The sequence below is a fragment of the Callithrix jacchus genome, chromosome 2, assembly GCF_049354715.1.
Source record: "Callithrix jacchus isolate 240 chromosome 2, calJac240_pri, whole genome shotgun sequence".
In the NCBI taxonomy this organism is placed as follows: domain Eukaryota; kingdom Metazoa; phylum Chordata; class Mammalia; order Primates; family Cebidae; genus Callithrix; species Callithrix jacchus.
In genome coordinates, this window is record NC_133503.1 from 40,446,931 (window position 1) to 40,461,467 (window position 14,537).

Genomic DNA, 14,537 nt, shown 5'->3' on the forward strand with positions numbered 1-14,537 from the left:
GAAAACACAGACTTGGGAAATACATCAGATTTAAGATCTCAAGTTCATACAGACATGTCCAGTTTAGCTGTTATCACTAAATCCTTTTTTGTTTAATTTTAATATAGTTAATTTCTTTTCTATAACATACTTAAAATTTAAACCTTTCTTGATTGGATGAACAAAACGTATGTCCACAAAATGAAATACTATACAGCAATAAAAAGGAATGGAATACTGCTTCGTGTTATGTGAACCTGAAAAACGTTATGCTTAGTGAAAAAAGCCACAAAAGATGTTATCTCACATGATTCCATTTAGGTGAAATGACCAGAAAAGGTAAATCTATGGACACAAAGCAGGCCAGTAATTGTCTGGGACTGGGGTCAGGAGTAGGGAGCTTTGGGGAATGATAGAAATGGACTGTGGGCTGCGCACGGTGGCTCAAGCCTGTAATCTCAGCACTTTGGGAGGCCGAGGCTGGTGGATCATGAGGTCAACAGATCGAGACCATCCTGGTCAACATAGTGAAACCCCTTCTCTACTAAAAATACAAAAAGATAGCTGGACATGGTGGCGCATGCCTGTAATCCCAGCTGCTCAGGAGGCTGAGGCAGGAGAATTGCCTGAACCCAGGAGGCGGAGGTTGCGGTGAGCCGAGATCGCGCCATTGCACTCCAGCCTGGGTAACGAGCAAAATTCCGTCTCAAAAAAAAAAAGAAAGAAATGGATTGTGGTGCTGGGCATGGTGGCTCATGCCTGTAATCCCAGGACTTTGGGAGGCCGAGGCAGGCAGATCATTTGGGGCCAGGAATTCAAGACCAGCCTGGTCAACATGGTGAAACCCCATCTCTGTTAAAAATACAAAAATTAGCTGGATGTGCTGGTGCGCACCTGTAATCCCAGCTACTGGGAAGGCTGAGGCAGGAGAATCACTTGAACCCAGGAGGCAGAAGTTGCAGTGAACTGAGATTGCACCACTGCACTCCAGCCTGGGAGACCACAGTGAGACTTTTGGGTCTCAAAAAAAAAAAAAAAGGATTGTGGTAGGGAGGTACACAATTCCATAAACAAAAAAATCATTGGATTTATATTTAAATGTTAATTTTATCAGCATGTAAATTATATCTCAAAATTGGTTGGTTTCTTTTTTTTTTGAGATGGGGTCTTGTTCTGTTGCCTAGAGCTGGGGTGCAGTGATGCAGTTATAGTTCACAGCAGTCTTGAACTCCTGGACCTAAGCAATCCACTCACCTCAGCCTCCTGAGTGGCTGAGACTACAGGCATGCACTAGCATGCTTGTCTAATGTCATTTGACAAGGGTCTTGTTATGTTTCCCAGGCTGGTTTTGAACTCCTGATCTCAGGTGATCCTCCTGTTTTGGCCTCCCAAAGTATTGGGATTAAAGGTGTGAGCCACTACACCCAGCCTCAAAATTGTTAAAAAATTAAACCCTTCTTCCAACTTCTACACCTACCTCCTTAATTGGCTATATTGACCTAAGATATTTCATCATATTAAAAAAAAAAAAACTAAATGTATTTTTCCATACTGTGCAATTTTTTAACCCTCATCACGAATCTGCCTTAGTCTTTATAACAGCTGTATCCTCATCTGGATCTCAGGTACAGCCAGAACATGACAATTTATTTCTCATCTGTTCATTCCTACCCTTTTTCATATAGGTGCTTCATTTTCATAAAATCTCTTATTTTTACTCTGATGACTGAAGAAGAGATCAATAGATGGCTGCCCTGCCTGTGGCCTTCCTGCAAGCTCTTGTGAGGACTGAGTGTGAGGCTTTGCTTACCAGCTCATTCTAAAATATACGAATAGCCCAGAGAGTCTTCTAAATTTGGGGCTCAAATCCACAAATGACATGTTATTTGAAAATACTGGATTTAATAGAAAATATCACATTGTAAACAAATCCACTGATCCATGAACTTAAAACAGAATGACAGCACAATGACGTAGAAAAGCTAAAGACAAAACACAGGTACCAAACGTAGCCCTAAGGCCTGAGCCAGGCTCTAAAAGGTCTTTCCCAGAAACAGAGGCAGCAGTAGCTTCAAACAGGCACAAAAACAGCAAGGAGGAGGCAGCATCCACTCCATGAAGGCCTAAGAATGAAAGGAAGCCAGAGCAACAGACCACCTTGGGATCCGGGGAGAAGGATAAATGGGCAAAAGATCAGACCACACCATGTGAATCTGAGCAGAAGTATTTTAAGTGGGGAAACAATACTAGAAGCAGTTGGTGTGTTTTCCTGGCACTCACTTCCTAGGGAAGCAGGCGAGCGGGACACTCAGGAGTTGTGACTAAACTCACACTTAAGCTGCCTGCCCAAACTGTCCCCTTGGCTGAACACAACACTGAAATTGAGGCAGTGTCTATTGCCCCAGTGGACCACCTACTTACTAATGAGCATATAAAACAGGATCCACAGTGAGGCCTTTCACAACAGCAGGGCTCTATGGGGAAAAGGGCTTCCACCTTCCTCCTTTTGGTGCTGAAGAGTCCCTGGAGGAGAGAAGTTTGACGTGGCTGGGCCCCCTGAAGCTCTGGGTTTATCAGTAGAAGCCACCTCTTTGGCCCCACATACCCAAATCCTCCCCCAAGCACTCCCAGTTCAGAGAAGAGCTGTGAAAGTGGAAAACAACTAGAGGAAGGAAGGAAGGGATCGTTTTCTTTCCATTGCACTTGTTACGGACCAGAGAGACTGCTTCCTTGCACTTACTTTAGATATTGAGAGTTTGTGCCTTAACCTGGAACAATGGTTCTCAACCAAGGGGCAGGCCTGTGCGAGAGGGACTCAAGACCCTTCAGAGATTGTGTCCAATATACACAAGTCCCTAAATTCCCTCCCACTTGAAAATCAGTGCATGTAAGGAGAGAAATTCCTGACAGGAGTGTGTCGTACATGTGAACCATGGCTGAAGCAGAACAAAAAGTTTAAAACTCCCAACCTGGGTTGGCAGACATCAAAATTATGGAATACATTTTTGCAGAAATTTTTTTTCTGATTAAGTTACAAACAAATCATTCTCCCTATAGCTAAACTCCATGACTAGGCTCCTAGCCTCATAGCCAAGAATAATAAGTTTACCCACTTATCTAGAGTAACTATGCTAGATTAAAGAAATACAATTCTTTCTTCTAAAAACAATTTCCAGAAAGACCTGCCTTTCCCTATGGGTATTTGACACTCGGTCCCAGCACAGGCTAATCGCTATATGGTTTCTTAGAAGATTGGCTTTTCTCAGTTTCTTTCTCTTTGATACTGTACAAGGGGTCCACCAACTTGTTATGAACAAGCATTAAACCTACAAAAAATTAAAAACAAAAAGTAGTTAATTCAGGCAGTGGCAAGTGTTCCTCGATTATCAATCATAATATCCAGGAGCTCTCAAATTTTGTCTTAGAGCTGACACGTCTCTCTTTTCTCTATGATAAATGATAAACACCCTTAAATTATGAAGAGTTATTCACAGTGAGTACTATATTCATGGAACTTTTATAAATTCAATCGCTATGGGAGTTGACTATTTAAAGGTTAGTCTTTTCAGCAAAGAACAAATTACTAATTGACCTGCTTGTGTAAAGGAGGATATTCAAGCAACATGCATCCTTTTAAAGTAAAAGAAGGGCTGGGTGTGGTGGCTCACGCCTGTAATCCCAGCACTTTGGGAGGCCTAGGCGGGTGGATCACCTGAGGTCAGGAGTTGGAGACCAGCCTGGTATACATGGCGAAACCCCGTCTCTACTAAAAATACAAAAATTCGCCAGGTATGGTGGCAGGCACCTGTAATCCCAGCTACTTGGGAGGCTGAGGCAAGGAGAATCACTTGAACCTGGGAGGTGGAAGTTGCACTGAGCCAAGATCACACTACTGCATTCCAACCTGAGCGACAGAGCAAGACCCTGTCTCAAAAAAATAAAAGAGAGGAAGATCATCCTGATAATTCAGTGCCTCACCTAGAGGGGAGTAGCTATAAAAGATTTGCAAAGAGAAAACCTGAGGCTTAATGGCACTGTGAGGTCACTACATAGTCCTTGGACCACACGCTGCATTTTCTTTCTTACATTGCTCTTTCTCAGAGCAAACAGATCTCCAGAAATGGATCTTTGCAGTCACAGGCGGAAGAGAAATGACTGTGTAGTGTGATGAAGTTGAGTTTGATATTAAGATTACAGTTGTCAATTAAAATGACCAGAGGATCAAAGCTGGATCTCATTCTGACTCTTAGCACCACCTGAGCTTGACCACCTGCTCCTGGACCCACACCTCTCTCACCTTTGAAATACTTGACAGTCTTCACTTTCAGCTCCAAGGTGGCATCCTCGTCACACACAAACACAGTGCGGGGATGCTGCTGGAAGGCAGACACGGTCCACATATGGTTCACTCCCTCCTCGATGGCCTTATACAGAGCAAATGCCTTGTGAGCACCTGTGATGAGGATCATCACCTGGGGATCAGAAAACAAGTCCGTGATGGAGGGGAGCAGTCCCTATACCCCAGATGGTTGTAAGGATGATGGTTGTTCATATCACATTATAAGTGGTTACCACGTAACATACTTTTGCTCAGTGCTCCCTGTGCTTTATCAGACAAATAACCCAAGGCAGGCAGCATCATTACCCCATGTTATGTGGTAAGAAAATGGAACCCCAGGGGGTTAAGTAACTTGGCCAGGGTCATTTATGACCCCAAAGTCCATGTTCCTGACCAGCATGCGACAGTGCCTCTAGGTGTCTTTGATGATGATTGTGAAGGTGCCCTGCCAACAGACATGCCATGCCCAGGCCTGTTATCTCATCAGCTGGGTGACTTTGCACAAGCACAGTTTGTGAAAGAGGGCTGCCAACCTGCACCACCAGCAAGGGCACTTTGCAAGCGATGATGGAAGTTATCTGTGGGGCCTCTTAAGGCTGAATCCCAGAAAGGCTGCCCCATACTCTGGTCACTTTCAGTTCACAGCATTAAACCTATGAACTAATGTGACTTGGGGTGATGGTTTTGTTTATATATAATAAAACGAAGGTACAGTCTCCACTTGACAGTTAAAATATCAAGAATGTAAATGATCTTAAAGAACTCAGCTCTATTCAAGGGCAGGAAAAGAGAAACCTCAGTTCTATAGATTTCCTTTCATTTTAATTCACATGTGCCACAGAGTTGTGAACAGGATTTGCTGTTCGTTTCTTAAAAGATTAGAATGCAGAAGCATAGAGGGAATGTGACTATTTCTTCCTGACCCCTCAGCAACCCAGAACTCTTTTTAGAAAAAAGAATTTCCTGATTCCCAGCCCCAGACCCTTTCCCAGATCAAGATGCTTTCACAATAAGGATGGCCCTCAACCCGTTTCCAAGCTGCAAGGCCAAAAACAGCAAGTAAGCACCCAAACCCCATGTACTGATTGAAGGTTACCCAAAAGAAATCTGGGTGCCATCACTCATTTCATAAAAGTTCACTTTAAATGAATTTTTTCACTGATTTAGATGCTTGTTTATTGACTTGGGCAAAGAAATATAAATCTAACCTGTCTTAGCTGCTTCCTACTGAATACATGTCAGAAAGCAAGAGAAAATGCTTCTTAAGTTCTAATGAAAGTAAGGAAATTGGAACCACAAAAAAATCAAGTTCAAATGATAGCCAGTTTTTTAGGGGAAAAACTAAATTCAGCTTAAAACACATTTTAATCACACATCACCACATTTATTAATCTCTGAGCATGGGCCTAGAAGCACAAGCATCCCTGGTGTCCAAACAGTGACCTCTACCAACTACAAGGAACCAGGGACCCCCTTTCTCTACACCTGGTCAGGTACAAAATTCATATTCCAACATTAGTAATGCTGGCCTCCTCTCTGCCTGTGAAAAGCATGAAATAGGCCCATGGCCAGAGAGCCTGGTGTCCCAGGCAGTCAGCTAAATGCACCAAAAAAGTGCTCAAGGGATTCATCTCACACTGGGAATAATGATGTCTTCCAAAGAGGCAAGAGGAACAGTGAGTAACAGGGCAGCAAGGATTTTAGCCTTATTTATCATGTCTTCATCTTTAATATGTAGGTGGTACCAGTATAGTTAAGATTAACAAGAAAAAGACAAGTCCACACCAGCGCAAGGCTGGTGGGGCCCTTGCACCCTTACCTCTCTAGCATCCATGACAGTGCCCACCCCCACCGTCAAGGCCATGGTGGGCACCTTGGCAAGTTCTCCATCAAAGAACCTGGCGTTGGCTAGGATGGTGTCCATGGCCAGAGTCTTCACACGGGTCCTGGACACCAGACTGGAGCCTGGCTCGTTGAAGGCAATGTGTCCATCAGGGCCGATGCCTACAGGGAGAGAGCCAGCGCAGCCCTGTGAGTCCCAGGGATCCAAGATTTCAAGCATGGACAATCTCTCCATCCCTAACTAGGGTCTGAAAAAAAAAAAACGTTGAAAACTATGTCACCTTTCTCATTTGCAGCCCTGGGCAGGTACACCTTAAACATGAGATCTGTCACCCTTCCTACCATTTCTTTCTCTTTGCTGTACTGTCTCAGAAGAGACTCTCCCCACCATTTCTATCTGAGGCACACACAGACATTGTTAACTTGCTATCAACCTCAAAACCTGAGGAAGAAGCACTCCAAACAGCTTCTGCTTCTCAGACTATTAGAAACGTGTACCTTCTCTGTCTCTTCTGCCTTTAGTTAGAGTGTCCTGCTTCTGGGATAGACGTACAATGAATAAAACACCAGAAGAACCCGGATAGGTTCTAATATCTCAGAGAATGAGAGCTCCTGCCCCCTTTCTCCCCACTCTTCTAGATAAGAGTGATCTCTAGAGCAATAAAAGGCAGTTCAATGTTACCCCTCATGGGTAACTCCAGAGGAGCAACAGATGGACACACAGAAGGGCAGCCCAGAGGAGGAACCAGAGCACAAATCGGAGAGGCAGATACCTGCTCCTGCCTGCAGACCTTGAGTGAGTCACCTAACTTCTCTGGGGTTCAACTGGCTATCTATATGGGGTGTATGGAGCCTCTGGAACTACGTGAGTTTGTGATGTTAAATGTTTAGATAAGTTCTAGGACTGATCCATAAAACCTTCAGACTGGGGAGTAGACAGAAACTCAGAGTCCAAACTCAAACCTCTCAGTTTACAGACAAGGCATCAAACTGCAGAAAGAGAACCCCAAGATAACGCAGTTCCTGAGTAACAGAGCCAGGCAGGGCCCATTTCTCCCACCTCTGTCTCTACAGTCACCAGCACACCCAGAGGAAGCTGTCTGGTGACAGACATGGTGTCATGTCCTTCCCACAAGTCTGTCCCTGGACATGTGTGCTGCAGAGTGTCAAGCTCACCTCCAACAAATAGCTCGATCCCGCCTGCAGCCTTGATCTTCTCTTCAAAGGCATCACATTCTGCCTGTAGGTCGACTGCATTCCCATCCAGAATGTGGGTGTTGTCTGGGTGGATGTCAATGTGCTTGAAGAAGTTGTTCCACATGAAGGAGTGGTAACTCTCCGGGTGGTCTTGAGGAAGGCCTGTGGGGCCATGGGACACTCAGTCATGCCTAGGCCAAGCCAAAGCTCCCCTCCTAAGGAGGATGCCAGGACACCATGCTGACCTATAGAGATACTCCCAGGGGTCTGCCCATCTGGGAGCCTTGAGCACCAGCCTTCTGACCCCTAGCCACTTGGGACAGGCTGAACCAGTATCCATAAGTGTCTACCTACCCAGTGCCACCATCTGTGGCCACCAGGCTGGGCCAGAGTAACTGCACACCAGGGGCCTGGGAAATCCCCACATTCTGATCTGCTTTTCATAAGGCAATGACCATAGACTAGAGGCTGGGGACACTCTGGCCACCTGGGGTAGGGCTGGGCCCATCTTAGAAAGCAAGCAAGCACACCCCTCACCCTGTGTCTCTTACTCCACCATCCATTCCCAGTTCCACCCGCTCAGCCTGAATAAATTCCAGCTTGAACACCAGGTGGTTAGAGAGAACTATCTCTGGGCTTTCCCCAAATCAACTTTTTTTTATTCAGGAAAAAAAAAATGTTTAATGTTAAGCATTAAGAATATGTCAAATCAACCTTAAAAAGGAAGGAAATTTTGACACACGCTACAACAATGGATGAAGCTTGTGGAGCTTTATGCTAGGTGAAAAAAGCCAGTCAAAAAGGCAAATACTTTATGATTCCAGTTATATACTCTAGTGTGATTCTAGAGTAGTCAGATTCATAGAAACAGACATTAAAATGGTGGTTTCCGGTGGCTGGTGAAGGGGGAAATGAGAAGTTGTTTCACCGACATAGAGCCTGGGTTTTACAAGATGAAAAGAGTTCTGGAAATGGGTTGCACAACAATGTGAATGAACTTAACACTACTGAACTGTACACAGAAAGGTGGTTAAGATGGTAAATGTCATGTTACATGTATTTTACCGCGATTTTTTTTTTTTTGAGACAGAGTCACACTTTGTTGCCCAGGTTGGAGTGCAGTGGAATAATATCGGCTCATTGTAACCTTGCCTCCCAGGTTCAAGTGGTTCTCCTGCCTCAGCCTCCTAAGTAGATGGGACTACAGGCATGTGCCACCATGCTCTGCTAGTTTTTGTATTTTTAGTAGAGACAGGGTTTCACCATGTTGGTCAGACTGGTCTCAAACTCCTGATCTTGTGATCCGCCCGCCTTAGCCTGTCAAAGTGGCACAATTTTTTTTAAAAGGATGTTTAAAGTGAAGCTATTACAAAATGACTCAGGGAAGGGAAGTGATAGAAGATCAAGATACAGCTTTTCAGCAGCAGGAAGGACACCAATCTCAGGTCCCCTCCAAGTGTGCCTGGTAGAAAGGTGAGCTGGAGGCTGCACACTGGAGAGAAAGCCCAGACACAAATCTCAGGGGAAACACCCCAGCGGGATCCCACTTGCAATCATTTGTTCCAGAAAGAAATGGCATGGAGTTGGGAAGCAGGCAGAGAAGGAGATACTCTAATATTTATTAAGTATTTGTTATATATAAGAAACTTCCACATCTATTATAATATCATTTAATGCTGACAACCTGTGAGGTCAGCTTTATTAGCCCCATTTTTTAGCTGAGTAAACCAAGAGGTAAGTATTGATAATTGAGCCTATCACCAAATGTCACTGGCTCCCCGATTCCTCTTCAGGGCTAGGCCAATGAGTCTCCTAGATCATGGATCCAGGAGAGTGAGTCTCTAGGATCATGAGTCTCCTAGAATCAGGAAAGATCCTTGAAAGAGAAAGACTCACCCACATACTCATCCATGTTGAAGGTCTTCACATATTTGAAGGACAGGTCCCCATTCTTATAGTATTCAATCAGCTTCTTGTAGCAGCCAAGTGGGGTACTCCCTGCAAGAGAGGCCACAGCCATGAAAGCCCCTCGCACCCCCAGTCTGGATTACAGGAATGAATCAGGGCTGCTTACAGGGAGACTCTGTCAGATCTGAAGTCCTACCCACTACTCCAATCCAAACTGCCATCCATCCACTTATTGCTTGTTTAATGCCTATTTCACCACTAGACTGTAAGCTCCAGGAGGGCAGGGCTGTGTCTGCCTTGATCCCTGCTTAATCCCCAGTGCCCAGCACCCTGATGACTGAAATCACTCTGATCTGTACTTGAGTAAATGTCAGACTTAATTTCTGACATGATACTCCCTAAACAAGTACTATGTGCAAGGCACAGGGCCATGTGATAAGGACACAGGGAGCAAAAGACAGTAGCTACTCAAAGAACTCACTGCTTAGGAGTAGAACACAAAGCAGGAACATCAGTTGTGATGGGGTAAAGCACAGGCTCACCCAGTGCTTCAGGGTTCAAGGAAGACTTCCCTGAGGAGCAGTGAAGCCCTAGTTGACTCTCATTAAAAAGTCAATGTCATGGCTGGGTGCGGTGGCTCACACCTGTAATCCCAACACTTTGGGAGGCTGAGGGAAGTGGATCACATGAGGTCAGAAGTTCAAGACCAGCCTGGACAACATGGTGAAACCCCGTTTCTACGAAAAATACAAAAATTAGCTGGGCATGGTGGCATGCGCCTGTAATCCCAGCTACTCCTTGGGAGGCTAAGGCACAAAAATCACTTGAACCTGGAAGGCGGAGGTTGCAGTCAGCCGAGATCGCACCATTGCACTCCAGCCTGGGCAACAGAGCCAGATTCCATCTCAAGAAAAAAAAAAGTCAATGTCATAAAAACACACACACAATAAAAGGCAGGACACTGTATATTAAAAGACTAAAGATGTATGAACCCTGACTGGACACAGGATTAAATTTTTAAAAACCAACCTATAAAAGATAAATGTGGACAACTGAGAAAAGATTGTGAACATAGTTTGCATATGAGATGATGACCTGATTTTTCATTTTCTTAGGTATGATGGTATCATGGTTGTATAGGAGAATGTCCGTATTCTCAGGATTTGTGTGCTGAAGGATTTAGAAAGAAGTGTCAGGATATCTGGAACTTACTTTCACGTGGCTCAGAAAAAAACCTTGTGTGTGTGTTGATAGAGAACAAGGGCCAGAGAAAGGTCAAAGTAAATGTGGCAAAATGGTAACAACTGGTGAATTTAGGTGAATGGTATTGACCTGTTTTTACAACTTTTTTGAATATTTGAAATTTTGCAAAATAAAAAGATGAAAAAAAAATCTAGATCACGTCATGTCACTCCTCTTTTCAAAACCCAATAGCTTCTCATTTCACTCAGCAACACCAGACCTTCTAAGGCTCCACAGAACCTGGCCCCTGGCTGAGAGCCTCCCTGCCACCATCCAACACTGCAGAGCCCCAGCCCCACTGACACACTCCCTATCCTTTCCTGCTTCATGTTTCTCCTTTCCTCTTATCACCATCTAGCAGGCTCTATATTTTGCTGATTGTTTATTATTTGTCTTTCCCATTATAATTTAAGCTTCAGAAGGCAGAAGTTTATATCCTTTTTGTTCATTGCTGTATCCTCACAACCTAGAACAGCTTTGCACACAGAGAGTATTCAATAAATACCTGCTGAGTGAATGGCAGCTCTCCAGAGCCCACCCAAAATAATCAGTGTGACTAGGCCTTAGCTATGCCTGAGCCACATGGCTTCCTCTTTCCTGCCGTTTTCCAAACCTCTAGCCTTCCCATCAATTTTCTGAGCTTTCCAATATCTAGCCAATAAACTCCTTATCTGCCTAATTTAGCCGGAGTTGGTTTCTGTGGATTCCACCCAGAACCCTGACAGGTGCCACATCTAACAGAAGGAATGTTCTAAGGAACCCATGTGGAAATGCTGTCCTGCTGGCTCCCGAAGGACAGGCAGGGAGAGGCCAGGTCTTGGAGGGCCTTGAATGCCACTTGAAGAGCTTGGATCTGACTCTGCAATGATGAGAACTAAGGAACAGTTTCAGAAGTCCAGACTCTGACCCATACAGAGGTTGGGTCTCCCCACAGTTAGGAGACAGGATGTTAGCACAGCCTCCAGAGGGCCTGAGACATTGGTGGTTTCACAGGCACAGGTGGATACCACTTCCACAAACCTCCAGTGCAGAGCTCAGCAAACTCTGGTCCACAGGTCAAATCTAGCCTGCGGCCTGTATTTTTTTTTTTTTTTTTTTAGACAGAGTCTTGCTCTGTCACCCAAGCTGGAGTGCAGTGGCATGATTTCCACTCACTGCAACCTCCACCTCCCAGGTTCAAGCGATTCTCCTGCCTCAGGCTCCCTAGTAGCTGGGATTACAGGCACATGCCACCATGCCTGGCTAATTTTTGCATTTTTGATAGAGATGGGGTTTCACCAAGTTGGGCTATCCAAACTTCAGTGTCCATAAGGTTTTATTGACATACAACCACACTCATTCATTTATATATTGTCTTTTCTTTTTTTGAGACAGGGTCTAACTCTGTCAACCAGGTTGAAGTACTGTGACACAATCATGGCTTACTGCAGCTTCAATCTACCGGCTCAAGCAATCCTCCTACTTCAGCCTCCCAAGTACCTGGGACTACAGGTGAGTGCCAGCACACCAGGCTAATTATAGCTGCTTTCAAACAACAAAAGAGTTAAGTAGTTGCAACAGAGTCTGTATGGCTAGTGAAGTCTAAAGTATTTACTATAGGCCATTTACAGAAAAAGTTTGGACTGCAAGGAAGACCAAAAAAAAAAGAAAGTTTGAAGATCCCCCCAACACACACACACACACACACACACACACACACACACAGTCTCTCTCTCTCTCTCTCTCTAATGGATGTGTCATGTAGGGCCACTAGGGCAAACCCACTCATCTCTGAAAGAAATAATCAGGACATTTGTCTTGAGGAGCTGGGGTCAAAATATCTTTCTAAAAAAGCCACATGTTGATTTTTTCCAAAATAAATCAGGACTGTTTTTTACTTAGGTCCTGTGTTTAATTAAGCCTTACAGAAAATTATCTAAGTGACTATCTTCTCAATTCTCCCAAGGATGGTACTTAGCTAGTACCCCTCTAGATGCAGAGAAGAGAAATTAATTCATTACATAAAATGAACACCTTAGGGTATCCAACTTAATTCTATTAAGAAACCCTGGTAGACAAGGCTGACTTAGGATGTAGCCTAAAAATCAAGTTCTTCCTGCCTAACCAAGATCCTTTCTGATCCAGGATTCTGCAGGAACAGGCAGTGACTAAACCAACTCATAAGAGAAGCTGGGTCCTTTGTAAATGGAAGGGGCAGGGAGGTGCTCTCTCAGCACCAGTACCCCAGAGCCCCCATGAAGTCCCTTGGCTGAGTGAGCCTATATCCCTGGCCCTGTTGCCTACTTTCTCCACCCCTATCCATGGCACCCCCTCCATCCAAGAACACACCAGTGGGGAGCCCCAGGGTGAAATACTTCTCTGGCCCTGGGTTAAACTGGATGATGCGGTTCCTGATGTATTTAGCCGCCCACTCGCTGGCCTGAGAATAGTGGTCCAGGATGATGAGCTTCATGTTGTCCTGCAGTGGGGGCGAGGGGATGGCAGAAAGGAATCAATGGTAAGGGGCAGAGAAAGGGACGGAGGTGGCAGGAGAAGCCTTTCTCACCCAGCAACAATCCTGACTTTCTATTCCCAGAGGAACTAAGAGGCTGGGCCAGGCGCCTCCACCACTCACAACCCACCAGCAGGCGCCACTGGGGGCAGGCCTAGATTCTAATCTCAGCTCCTTCACTTACCAACTGCAGGACCTCGGTCAAAGGACCTAAGTTCTCTCTGAGCCGTTTCCTCCTATGTCAAAATGGGGACAATAGTACCTACTTCACAGATTTCACGACGGGGAATATGAAATGAGAGAATGCATGTAAACCACCCAGCATTTACTATGTTGGCTGTTACCATCCAGACAGATGATCGGCTCAGCAGCCCCGCCTCCTCAACCGCAGCTGGTACGGGAGCGGGATACTCTACCCCTCCCCGCCCCCTACCCCGCGACTCTTCTTCTAGAAGTAGAGAGGTCACGGGATCGATCATGCTGGGCCACTAGAGCAGGTGGGGCAATGAGCTCTGCCTGGGGGGCTGCGTGGTGTCTCAGGACGCGTGGAAGGGTGTTCCTACTAGCCCGTCCTGCTTTATGAACCTCTCTGGGTCCTCAGTTTCCCCCAAAGCATAAGCGGGAAAAGGTACTCGCCCCGAAGGAGGACGTTTTGCTCCCCCAGCACTGCGGTCAGTGGGAGTGGGGAGGCACTAGGCGAAGGTAGCCCGTGCGGCCGTCGGTGGGGGTACAGCGTGTCTTTCGCCCCGATTACGACCCCATCGCCCATCCAATCCCGCCTGGAAAATGGGCAAGAGAGGCTCCCCGGGATCCCGACACCGGGTGCCGGAGGGCTGGGGCAGCGCTCCGCGCTTCCGCCCGCGAGGAAGGTGCCCGCCAGCCCCGCTCCCCACTTACGCGGACGCCTCCCGCGACGGCTGCAGCGACTGCGCTGGCGGTCAGGCCCCGCGCGGGTCACGTGGCGGCGGTCACGCGGCGTCGCGCGCGCCGCCTGCCGAGCTGACTCAGCGGGGCCGCAGCTGCCGGGTCTGACTCTGCCGTGTGGGGGGCCCCGGCCACTCACAGTCCCACCTCGGCCCCCTGGACCCGGCTGGCCCTGGAACAGACCCTAAAAAACACACTTTCCCTTCAGAGGCGGGGGTTCGAGCCTGTGTGTGTGTGTGTGTGTGTGTGTGCAAGAAGAGGGAGAATTGGGGGGTGCCGGGTTGCCTCAGGACAGCCCCCTGGACCTTGGGGCTGGGGCCGGAGATTTTTAGTGCAGGGGTTGAGCTGGGGCAGGCAAAGAAGAATAGCTTCCTCAGTTTCCCAGGGTTGGGCCTGGCTCTGCCTTCAGTTTCTTTATTTGTTTAGATGCTATTACCCAGGTATTAAAACTTTTGTTTAAAATACAGTTGGACTTTTTAAGGTCCTTTTTTTAAAGATCAAACTTGGCAGCATTATATGATGGAGAAAAAGGCAGGCCCCTGGTTTCCTCAACGCCCCACACCAAGATAACCCTTGCTTATAGCTTAGAGTACATTCTGAATTGCTTTCTATGAA

General features: G+C 46.2%; 2 protein-coding genes across 30 annotated transcripts in view; one reads left to right on the forward strand and one right to left on the reverse strand.

Annotated features, from left to right (window-relative positions):
- The window catches only part of RNF14 (ring finger protein 14), a 64,558-nt gene that overhangs the window by 30,300 nt on the left and 19,721 nt on the right, over positions 1 to 14,537 (forward strand). For 13 of the 27 annotated variants that reach the window (XR_013531282.1, XR_013531281.1, XM_054250150.2 and 10 more), the window contains one exon: positions 11,878 to 11,998. Coding sequence is in view for 14 of the 27 variants with exons in the window: in XM_054250150.2 (XP_054106125.1) it covers positions 11,878 to 11,998 (121 nt within the window). In the remaining 13 variants the exon portion in view is untranslated. Of the gene's footprint in view, positions 1 to 1,664; positions 5,481 to 6,799; positions 6,957 to 11,877; positions 12,158 to 13,082; positions 13,107 to 14,537 lie in introns of those variants that run through there. The other 14 variants (XR_013531285.1, XR_013531284.1, XR_013531290.1 and 11 more) reach the window with 5 other exon arrangements.
- Positions 1,865 to 13,928, reverse strand: GNPDA1 (glucosamine-6-phosphate deaminase 1). 3 transcript variants are annotated; one of them, XM_008986716.5, is made up of 7 exons: positions 13,896 to 13,928; positions 12,836 to 12,965; positions 9,254 to 9,355; positions 7,337 to 7,519; positions 6,138 to 6,322; positions 4,277 to 4,451; positions 1,865 to 3,305 (listed from the first exon to the last, which is right to left on the reverse strand). In XM_008986716.5, exons 2-7 carry the CDS (start codon positions 12,957 to 12,959, stop codon positions 3,205 to 3,207), a joined length of 870 nt encoding a protein of 289 aa, XP_008984964.2. In that variant the 5' UTR covers positions 12,960 to 12,965; positions 13,896 to 13,928; the 3' UTR covers positions 1,865 to 3,204. The 3 variants fall into 3 exon arrangements, with proteins under 3 accessions (XP_008984964.2, XP_035143270.1, XP_035143278.1); XM_035287379.3 differs by having other exon boundaries at positions 13,183 to 13,928; XM_035287387.3 differs by lacking the exon at positions 12,836 to 12,965.